Source organism: Delphinapterus leucas, chromosome X (genome assembly GCF_059928025.1).
Source record: "Delphinapterus leucas isolate spDelLeu-1000000601 "Yukka" chromosome X, BTC_Dleu_Yukka2, whole genome shotgun sequence".
NCBI lineage: Eukaryota > Metazoa > Chordata > Mammalia > Artiodactyla > Monodontidae > Delphinapterus > Delphinapterus leucas.
The window spans coordinates 40403074-40414189 of NC_143150.1; the positions used below are offsets into that span (position 1 = coordinate 40403074).

The window sequence follows — 11116 nt, forward strand, 5'->3', positions numbered from 1 at the left end:
ACTATTATTCTTATCTGCATTATTGTGTAGGATAAGGAAGCCATTACTTCTAATTTTAAAAAGCTTAGAAAGATAGGGCTGGTTATGAGAACTAATGAAACAAGTATGTTTATATATGCTTTGATAATCTGTAGAAGATATTTGCCCTTCTAAACACTTCAATGCATACATAGCTCAACTTCTACGTCTTCTTGACATTCTATAGTTCCTATGATCCACTTATAATGTAGTCTCAAAGCATCAAGTAAAGGATCTTTAGCAGTATTTTCCCTCTTAGGCCACTTTGCTTAAAATTAAGCTAAAAGGGCCCACTTTTATTTCATTTTGTATAGTTTTGAAAAATTACCATATCTGGTAATATTTCTTGAGTATATGTGTTAATAAAAAAATAAAAAATTAATGTGTTTTCTAAGCATTTGATTAGAATTTTTCAAAATCCATATATGCACCCAGATTTTAACATAACTTAACAAAATGTGGAGAATTTTAATTGACATATTTAAAAATTTAGACAGAACTGGTATGTACGTATAATCCCAATTGTTTCTGGGAGCATTTGTTCTTTGTATCATATTTTGATGTACTCACAGGAAAAATTTCCTAGTCCTTCCTGTATTCATATTTAGATTTGTTGATTTAAATTTCTTTGAGATTTAGAATAAAAAGTCTTGTTGTTTGTGTAAATTTTACCAGATTTGGTAAAATTACAGAATTTTTTTCTTTTTGTTTTAGTATGCTAGGTATAGCTATAAAATAATGTAACTACAATTTCTGTCATTTAGAAATCAAATGGAACCAGCTCCTGTTTAACAAGCTCTCTCTTTACTATTTTAAAAAATGTACTATAAATAAAGCTAGACATATACAGATAATACTAAAACAAGTTAATATTCTTCCTCATTGCTAAGATAAAAGTCTTCAGGGAAAATAGAATGTTATGACAATTTTAAAAAAATACATTTCCAAGGACCCAGTATACCAACTGGTATTTTGTACATATCTTTATTAAAACCTTTAAAAATGGTTAAGAGAAACTAGAAAGCTTAGAACTTTGACATACATCTGAAAAGATGGTAAACATTTTGAAACAAAATCCTTTCTTAACTGCTGAGCATATCCAACTATTAGAGGGGCCTGAGAGTTTTCAGGGGAAAAAAATCCAGTTATTCAGGTTTAAGAGACACAGATAAATTACAGAAGGAAAGATAAGCAGAGCATTACATCCAACATACAGACTGAATCTGAAATGGACTAGGACAGAAAAACAAAAGTGAGATAATAAGAATATGGGAGCAAGACTGATCAGATTTTACTTATGTCCTCACATCAAACTATGGTATATCCTGGGTATATATTTGAAGAGAGTGAAAGATTAGTAAATTGGGGCAAGAAAACTCTTAATGGCCAACATGAAAGTTCTGTGTCTGGAACTGAGATACACATATTTTTTAAAATTATGTTTTCATTGTGCTTTTCTATTATCAAAGGAAGAGTTAGTCTTGTCAATCCTGTATTCTAATTGACTTAGCATAATATTTTCAGTCTCTGCTCTGGAGAAAGAAGTAAAAGCCTCTATAATCCAATCCAAGTAAAATAATATAGCCAATAAAGCCAATGTTGATTTTTTTCTTTGAATTTTTAATTAAAATATAAGTAGTGGGGGCTTCCCTGGTGGCGCAGTGGTTGGGAGTCTGCCTGCCGATGCAGGGGACGCGGATTCGTGCCCCGGTCCGGGAGGACCCCATGTGCCGCGGAGCGGCTGGGCCCGTGGGCCATGGCCGCTAAACCTGCGCGTCCGCAGCCTGTGCTCTGCAACGGGAGAGGCCGCAGCAGTGGGAGGCCTGCGTACGGCAAAAAAAAAAAAAAAAAAAAAAAAAATATATATATATATATATATATATATATACACACACATATATATATGTAGTTATAATGTGATGTTTTATCAATCTATTAAAACATGAGATTCCTTGGCATTGAAAAAGAAAATTAATGTGAACTGAAACTATCTACATTTCCATAAAAGACAAACATCAAAATCAGGCTTTTAATCACCCTCTCTGCCAAGAATATTTGTCTTCTCTAATATTTTACTAGTAAATAGATATGTCACTATTTTGCTTTGGCCTAGATTATGCAAATAAGGCTGACCTACTTGATGTTAAATAATAAGATAGATTGTCTCTCTACAGCAATAAGAGGAAAGTCCTTCTTCAATGCCTTATTGAATTCTCAAATATAGTTTGAGTTGTTAAAAGCCATGTTATGTGAAAGTACAAGGAGTGTATATATGATAAATAGCAAATATAGTCAAGAAAGATCAAATGATAATAATTTTTTTAAAAGTCTGAGTTCCTAAAAAAAGATAAAGTCCTTAATTCTCACTTTTGCTTTATGATGTGCCTTAGAGAATATAATTTCTTTGGTATTCATCTTTCAAAAAAACTCAACCTAAGTATAAATAGGAAAGGTACTATGAATTCCTTTTGAAAGTATGGACCTCACAAAACACAAACCTTTTTATCAAAATGACTTGATTGCTAGATACTTACCTCTGTGCTAATATCGTGATACTGAGTTGAAGCTGCCCCGCACTTGAGCCAGAGTTTTGCCACTAATTGCTCAAATTCTTTAACTTCACTGAAGCGAAAAGCTGTTTTTCCTTTGATGCTAATGATGACAGATTTGCTGGAATCATTTGTCTTATCTATAGCTAAGACCTGGGGGATGAAAACATAAATGAATCGCATTTTCCCTTGTTACTGACAAGGTCAGGCAAAATGTGTTTAGCTTATTTTTTTGTGGCTACAAGTTTTGGTCTGTGGTAGGACTTAGTAAGAAATAGACTTTGGGTACTAGTTGTACCACTAATACAAGCAACCTTAGTGCAAGATATTTCACTTCTAAAGGAAAAGTTTAACTAACATGTAACCTTTAAAAATGACAATACAAATGTAAAAATTCAGGGCCGCAATATGAACAATTGATTTCTGACTTACACAAAAGCTATCAATTCTATTCTTTCTGACCATGTGTATCAAATATGATAGTATAAATTTTGGTATCCATGTCATAAACATCTGAGTGATCATGCTCCGTGTTGAGTCATCCCAAACCCTTATCTTGTTTATTAATTTTTAATTTTTTTCTCTTTTCATTTTCAATAAGAGCTGTAATGCTCTTATCCTAGTACTCTTATCCTTAGGAATGGTACTCTTACCCTGAAGAATATAACTGCACTTAAAAATTATTATTTAAAATTACTAAAAGGATGTTGCATATTGAGTTTTTAATAATTTACAGAATTAAAGGGTATTTTACTCTGTGAATGGTAACATTTTTGAACTAAAAACTGATATGTAACTAAATTTATTTTACCTCTCGTAATGGAATGATTACACTACATAGATTGCCATCCTGGCTAGCAAAGCAGATATAGTTTTCTGAGATGCACATTTTTCCATGAGTGTTGAAGTGGCTGAATGGTACCCATAAGAAACATTCATGTACTTCTTTCAAAGTCTCTTCTTTGGGCAGCCTAAAAAAAGCATTAAACTGCTCACTGTGGGCTCGATTTTCCAGACCTCTATAGGAAAGAAAAAAAGGGGGGGCTCAAATGATGACTTCTAAAGGATACACATGTCCATATTGATTAATCTAAATGCACTGTAAAGCAGAATGATTAAGCACTACATGCTATGTTCTTCAACAAATTATGAAATGGAAGAAACACTGATTCCAAACCAATTTATTTTGTTTGTTCTCTTTTCCAATTTTGTATTATTATTAGTAGATTACAATGCACAACAGTTAGAGGTGATGTAGGTCTTCAAACCATCTATTAAAGGGTGATTTTCTGGAAGATTACTATATTATTATATATTCATAACATGTGAGTATGGCTAAAATCAATCTTGGCAGACAGTAATTTTTACATCTGGTTATCAGAAAATCAAAAGAGTTACCCAGTTCAAACAAAATAAAATAATGAAAATTTATGGCATCGAAATTTAGATGGGAAGACTAGTACATAAAAATAATATTAAAGGGGCTTCCCTGGTGGTGCAGTGGTTGAGAGTCCGCCTGCCAATGCAGGAGACACGGGTTCGTGCCCTGGTCTGGGAGGATCCCACATGCCGCGGAGCAGCTGGGCCCGTGAGCCATGGCCGCTGAGCCTGCGCGTCCGGAGCCTGTGCTCCGCAACGGGAGAGGCCACAACAGTGAGAGGCCCGCGTACCACAAAAAAATAAATAAACAAATAAAATAAATAAATAAAATTAAGTGAAGCAAAAATGTAAATGAATATTTAAAAAATTCAAAAGTAGAGGCAAGATAAAACAACACTTCTTGCACAGTATTGGGCACAGAATGGGTGTCAATAAATACAGATGATTTGTTAACTGATACATAAGTATATAATAAAAAACAATTGCTTAAAATAGTACAGTTTTTCTAGAGGCAATAAACACTTGTGCTAAGCAGCAATGCCATCTGCGGTAGTGAGTAAATTATGCAAGTTCTAACTCAAAGCCAAAAAAGTTAAAAACTAAATTTATCCTTCCAGCATATACTATTTGAATATGTGGCAGTTCACCATGTCTTTCAAAAATAATTCTGATAAATATGAACAGAGAACCACATTAATTTTTACTTCACTTAAATTGTAATTTGGTGGGCTATTTCACTATTACTTAAAAGGATAAGGACTTTTTACATGAATGAAAAGATGTCCATGATACATTATTTTAAGGGGGAGAAAAAGCAGATTGTAGAATAATATGTGATGTTTAGGTCCCCTCCATGCTTTTGGCAAATAGTTTTAATTCATGCATTAAAAGGCCTGGAAGGATATACGCTGAATTTAGCTATTGTAATACATATTTGTAAAAACAATAAGCCAAAGCAATAAAGATACTCCAGTTTATAAAAAAGTCATTTGGAGACTAATTCTAAATAAGCTATTGTTCTTTTTAACTTACTAGAAAAAAGGATTTAGATATATACAATTTTCAATAGGCTCTTTTAAAACTGCACATAGACAAAAATGAATTTCCTATACCTCATTTAAATACAGACTTGGTAATGAATAACTCATTGATAGCTGGCCTTTTAGAATATTTTAAGGGAAATAAAATGGCTAAAAATGTTTGTTTATGGTGGCCAATCAAAACAACCTACAGGGCTTCCCTGGTGGCGCAGTGGTTGAGAGTCCGCCTGCCGATGCAGGGGACATGGATTTGTGACCCGGTCCGGGAGGATCCCACATGCCGTGGAGCGGCTGGGCCCGTGAGCCATGGCCACTGGGCCTGCATGTCCGGAGCCTGTGCTCCGCAACGGGAGAGGCCACAGCGTTGAGAGGCCCGCGTACCGCAAAAAAAAAAAAACCTACAAAAACAAATGCCTCACTATTAACATAACATAAGCTGTATTTTTAATTCTTATAGAGTTCTATGTATAAATCATGCACACTGGGACCTAATTTTGGTAATAAGGTGTAAAAAAATTCACCTCGGGCTTCCCTGGTGGCGCAGTGGTTTAGAGTCCGCCTGCAGATGCAGGGGACACAGGTTCGTGCCCCGGTCCGGGAAGATCCCACATGCCGTGGAGCGGCTGGGCCCGGGAGCCATGGCTGCTGAGCCTGCGCGTCCGGAGCCTGTGCTCCGCAACGGGAGAGGCCACAACAGTGAGAGGCCCGCGTATAGCAAAAAAAAAAAAAAAAAAAAAAAATTCACCTCACTGATCTATTTCCAGAAAAGCAGAAAGGCTCACAAAGGAACCCTTATGTATATAGCTTTTAGGAATGGTTTAAGAATAGGCAAGAGGAACAACTGTACCCAAGTTAGGGCTATGTAGCAATCACACAACCATCCAGGTCACTTGTTCTGGTCTATCCATAGGACTGCAGCTTAGGTTTGTCTCATTTACACTTTCCCATGCAGTCTATACCCTCATCCTCCTTGCCAGAAGTGGTTCTCACTAGCTATTTCTGGATCCCCTCCGCCCTCCCTCCCCTTTGGCATGCTCAGCTCACTTCAGCCAACTGTTCTGAGTGTTGAGCAGGATGAAATGGCTCTGGTCAGTTTCAGCAAACCAAATATAGTGGCAAACAGCTACCAGACAGATACTTCTGATGCAGGCATTAATAATGATTAACATTTATCTAGTGCTTTATATTTTACAAAGTGCTTTCAAACGTTATATTGCTCATTCCTCACAAGTGCTCTCTGAGGTACAAATGACTGCTGAGAAAACTGAGGTCCTGAGAGATTATGACTTGTCCCAGGGTTTCTCTACTCTCATCCTGAAGCGCATGTTCCATTGACTCTACTAACTTACGCTTTTAATAAAAAATGAAGCTGCTGGCGGCGGGGGGGATGGTGGGAGAGGAAAATATTGGAAGTTTGGGATTAGCAGATGCCAACTATTATATATAGGATGGATAAACAAGGTCCTACTGTATAGCACAGGGAACTATTTTCAATATCCTGTGATAAACCATAATGGAATGGAGAGGATACTATTTGTGAAATGCACATGAATAAACTAAAAAAGCCCACACATCTATGATTACTCCAAAGAAAAACTATCATATAACATAGAACAATTAAACTTTTTTAAGAACAGTTAACTTTTAATGCTATTCAATGCTACCATTCTTTGGTCAAACAATACTTAAAAAGTAAATATTAATTAAGCTTTGAATACCTTTTAGTAATTTGTAGAGGATCATCAAGGATTGGGTCATTATCAAATGTTTCCTTATCAAAAATTCTTTTTATAGCATAGTTTGCCAGCTGTTCCATAAGAAGGTATGTTTTGTTAATATGCAAAAACATTGAAAAGTAGTGATTCTCTCCTTGGGAACACACATGAATACTCTCTGTCAGTATGACATTTGAAGTCTTTTCAAGTTTTGAGACCGCATCCCAGGAGATAATGAGTTTTACTGCAAATAAGAATTATAAACAGATATGATTAAATTTCTCAATGTTGATTCATATTTATCAATCAGGTCTTTCAAAACAATAGTTAACCACTTGAAAAATGCTATGAACAACTAAAATATTTTAGAGTTCAAGATATTAGTTAAAATTTTGAAGCATAACAATGAACATACAATAATTGGTCATCCTAGGAACAGATATAATTTTAAATAATTTTTAATTTTTTCTGATTTGATATTTAAACCTGATATTAAATTTGACATTTCAATTTACACAATTATATAACCATTGGTGTAAAAGCTATACATGTGCTATGAACAGTACTGTTTGATTCTTCTTTGTAGCTGTGAGCCATTAGGTACTATGATTACTATATGTATATTGTATGTTTAAAACAAGTATTAAAACATAGATTAAAGAAAGTAGGTAGTTTAGAACAAGTGAAAGAAAGGAGTCACATGCTAGATCACCATCATCATTTAATATTCATTTGTCTCCCACAATATGCAAGGCATTCTATACACAATTCTAATGGTTCTTATGTTAAACAACCAGTCTTAAAAGTATTCTTTCCCTAGATGAAGTGAACTTTTTAATGTACAGTTTAATTACCCTTAATATCTATCCTATTACTTTATATGCAACCTAACACCACCACAGAGTTGATAGGTCAGTCTGCAAGTTCAAAGTCATAGTAAGCAACAGAAGCCACTTACTTTCTGATCCCAACAAAAAAGAATAGAAGCTCAGAAAGTTGGTGCTAAGATATAGCCAACCCTGACAAGGAACCCGTCCTTTCCAATAACTGCACGAGTAATAGGTCACTAACTTTTCCTGCTCTGGTAAACCAAAACATTTTTCAAATTTCAAAAGGGCTTCTCGAAATTTCTCAGGGTCATCTTCTTTTGCAAAAGAATGTTTTCCCTCTTCAGCAATTAATCCCTAAAGGAGACAAAATATTTTCTGAAAATTAGTAATTACCTACCAACAAAAATATCTCTCACATATTTAAACAATTCATTGAATAAAACTGTGTACACACACACACGCACACACACACACACACACACATGCATGTGCACACACATCTCTTAGGACAGAGGTGAGCAGATTTTGTTTAATTTTGTAATTAGGCTTTTTCTAATGCCTCACAAGGAGCTACCACAAATGGAGGTGCTAAATATTATTTTGATTGAGTGAAGGGTTCATTCAAACTGCAAATGCAAAAGATTCTGAAATGAAAATATCCCTAATACCACTCACAAGGGCACCAAAGACTAACTGCTAACTTTACAATGTCTTTAGTTCTGATTCTGATATTCATATATGTGCTTCTGCCAATCCTGAAAGGTGGCAGTAAAACAATGACCTGCCATGCAGCTTCGATCCTCAAATAAGAGGGTCAAAGACTTTAGTATTCCATCTACAAAATATATCCATGCCACTTACTCTTATCTTTCCTTGTACAAAATTAGTAATATCTTCATTAGAATCAAACACAGACAAGGTCTTCATGATATTTTGTTCTAACCATTCCCAATGTTTGGTTATTTCTTCTCTGTTGGCTCCTGATTCATAATAAAAGAGAATGGAAGACTCAAAGAAAACTCCACACACAAAAAACTGCTCTTGATATTTATAAGCTTAGTTTTAAAAGAAATAAAATTATATTTGCTCATTTTCAAAAATGATCATCATAAAAGAATAGGGGTACTACATTTATTCTCTATTTCATCACTATATGTGGGTAGGAACACTATAAGTAGAAAGGATAAAATATTTAAGGAAAGTGGAGAAAAGTAAATACAACTCATGAGAAAAGATATAAAATTCTGAAAACAAGGTGTCAGTAACTGGTGCCTACAGTAACCAGTCCTTTTAAAAGAATATATAGAGTACCAGAATATAAATAAACATAATTTAATCTTTGGCCTTCAAATAATACAGTCAGTACTGTGCCTATCTGCGTGACTGAAAACAGCATGCACATGACAATCCTATGCACACTGTGTAAATGTGGATTTCAACTGTGGCAACTCTATCTCAGAAAGTATGAAGCCTTTGCTCAGAGTCAACTCCTTCATTAAAAGGTCTATTCAACTTAAAGAAATTTTATGAAAGAGGTTAGAAATCCTGTAGCAAGGTTAAATCCTTGTGACCTCCTGCATCAGTGTTAGGTGGTTTATTGAGGGTCAGACTAAATACTACACTTAGCTCTGGGTTGTTTTGGTTTGAAGAACATTTCAATATCTATCAATTTCCCCCTATAACCCACATACCTTTAAGATCTCTCTAGCACTGCAGATTATACAAATCTCATTCAAAAGAAATATCCTGACTTCTAAGTACGTTTTATAATATATGGAAGAGTGATACATTAAAAAATTTGACACTGCAAAATCGCCTATTTCCTACAGTTCAGTTAGAATTGTATTCATGTTTCTCAAGTCATCATACCATGTGTAATATCTTTCTTTAATGAACAACAAATAAAAGCCATGGGGAAATTTTAAGGCCTTTATTTTGGTCCTTTAGGTATAAAGAAGCTTCATTAGTAGGTAACTACTATATTTCTGTATCAGGTTAATTTGGGGGAATAAGTTGTATTATCATCCATTTTTTTAAGTAAAAAGGGTATTTTTTTCTAAATAATTTCTACCAACGAGATTTAGAGTTGAGGTTATAGACATCTCATGATGTCAGCAGGTGTAATATCTTCTGCATTTAGTTTAAACAGCATTCAATTTAAAAGAGCCAGGAGAAAACACTCACCAGAAACACTAAAGGAAGTTTAGAGGGAGATGCACAAAACAAGCCACACATTTTAAAAAATTAATTGTATGCTGTATGTTCACACATATGAACTGTCCAGAAATTGACAGGCTTTTAGTTTTTTAAAAAGTATGTATACTTAAAAGAAGAGGGGGGGGAGAAGGGAGAAAGAATGAGAAAAAGGCAGCCTTTCAACATTAAAAAAGCCACAAATCTCGGATTCTAATTTAGACCAACATTGTAATGGCATCATAAAAGAAGTAAACTGTCACTGTATTTTTTTTAATTTTGAGTTTCTTTGTTAGGAAGAACCATCCTAATTCCTTTTCTACTACAAAAGATGTATGTGGAAGCATCTGAACCACCCCAGCATAGATGAATATGTAGCATTATGTGTAAGATATCCCTTCATATTTCAAGGATATGGTGCCTTTTGCGAGAAAGTCGGTGTGTAACTAAAAAAGGTTCAGATTTTTAGGCTTAAATTTTCTTAGGGATCAACCTTTAAGTTTTGAACTTGATTCTCCTCATCTGAGTTATTAGAGATGAAACAAAGTACTTCATGGGGGAGGTTCTCATCTTCCTAGCAGTTGGGTTAAGCAGGAGAGGTATTGGGTTAGCCAAAAAGTTCGTTTGGGTTTTTCCGTAAGATGGTATGGAAAACCCAAATGAACTTTTTGGCCAACCCAATAAGTTGAAGAAAGGAGTCATACAGCAGTAGCACTAAGCAAAATTTACTCTGAATCAGCACTGCTGGAACACATGCTTTAGGTCCCTCACATTAATGGATTTCTAAAAAATAATTTATAATCCTTCTTAAATAAATATCTTTCTAGTCTCTCAAATAGAGCTGCACATTTAACTCATTTCTAAATCAAAACAACTGGGGAGATTCTATTCCCATATAAGTCATTACAGAGTATTGAGTAGAGTTCCCTGTGCTACACAGCAGGTTCTTATTAGTTATCTATTTTATATATAGTAGTGTATATATGTCAATCCCAATCTCCCAATTTATCCCTCACCTCCCCACCGTTTCCCCCTTGGTAACCATACGTTTGTTTTCTACATCTGTGACTCTATTTGTAAATCAACTATACTCCAATAAAAATCAATTTAAAAAAAAAACAAAACAACTGGGAAGTATAAGTAAATTTAAATATTCAATTTCTTAAGGTCCTTATTTGTTTGAATTCCATGTTTTAAAAATCATACTCACCACAAGCAATTGACAGGTAAACTTGAGAATCTGGTGTCTGATGTAGGATGCGAAATGGAGCTACTTTAGCAGTGGAGTCTAAGACTGAATCCAGAGTCCCAACCAGAAGTCCTATTGTAATAAAGAGACTGTTGAAACAAGGATTTTACAAGAGATAAAATCAATATCGCTTCATATGACT

General features: G+C 34.6%; 1 protein-coding gene across 7 annotated transcripts in view; it reads right to left on the reverse strand.

Annotated features, from left to right (window-relative positions):
- Positions 1-11116, reverse strand: part of TBC1D8B (TBC1 domain family member 8B) — an 86023-nt gene that overhangs the window by 58660 nt on the left and 16247 nt on the right. For 4 of the 7 annotated variants that reach the window (XR_016391300.1, XM_022566412.2, XM_089904229.1 and 1 more), the window contains exons 2-7: positions 10936-11046; positions 8394-8512; positions 7661-7886; positions 6706-6946; positions 3379-3586; positions 2553-2720 (exon numbers count right to left, since the gene is read on the reverse strand). Coding sequence is in view for 6 of the 7 variants with exons in the window: in XM_022566412.2 (XP_022422120.1) it covers positions 2553-2720; positions 3379-3586; positions 6706-6946; positions 7661-7886; positions 8394-8512; positions 10936-11046 (1073 nt within the window). In the remaining variant the exon portion in view is untranslated. Of the gene's footprint in view, positions 1-2552; positions 2721-3378; positions 3587-6705; positions 6947-7660; positions 7887-8393; positions 8513-10935; positions 11064-11116 lie in introns of all 7 variants that reach the window. The other 3 variants (XM_089904231.1, XM_089904228.1, XM_089904230.1) reach the window with 3 other exon arrangements.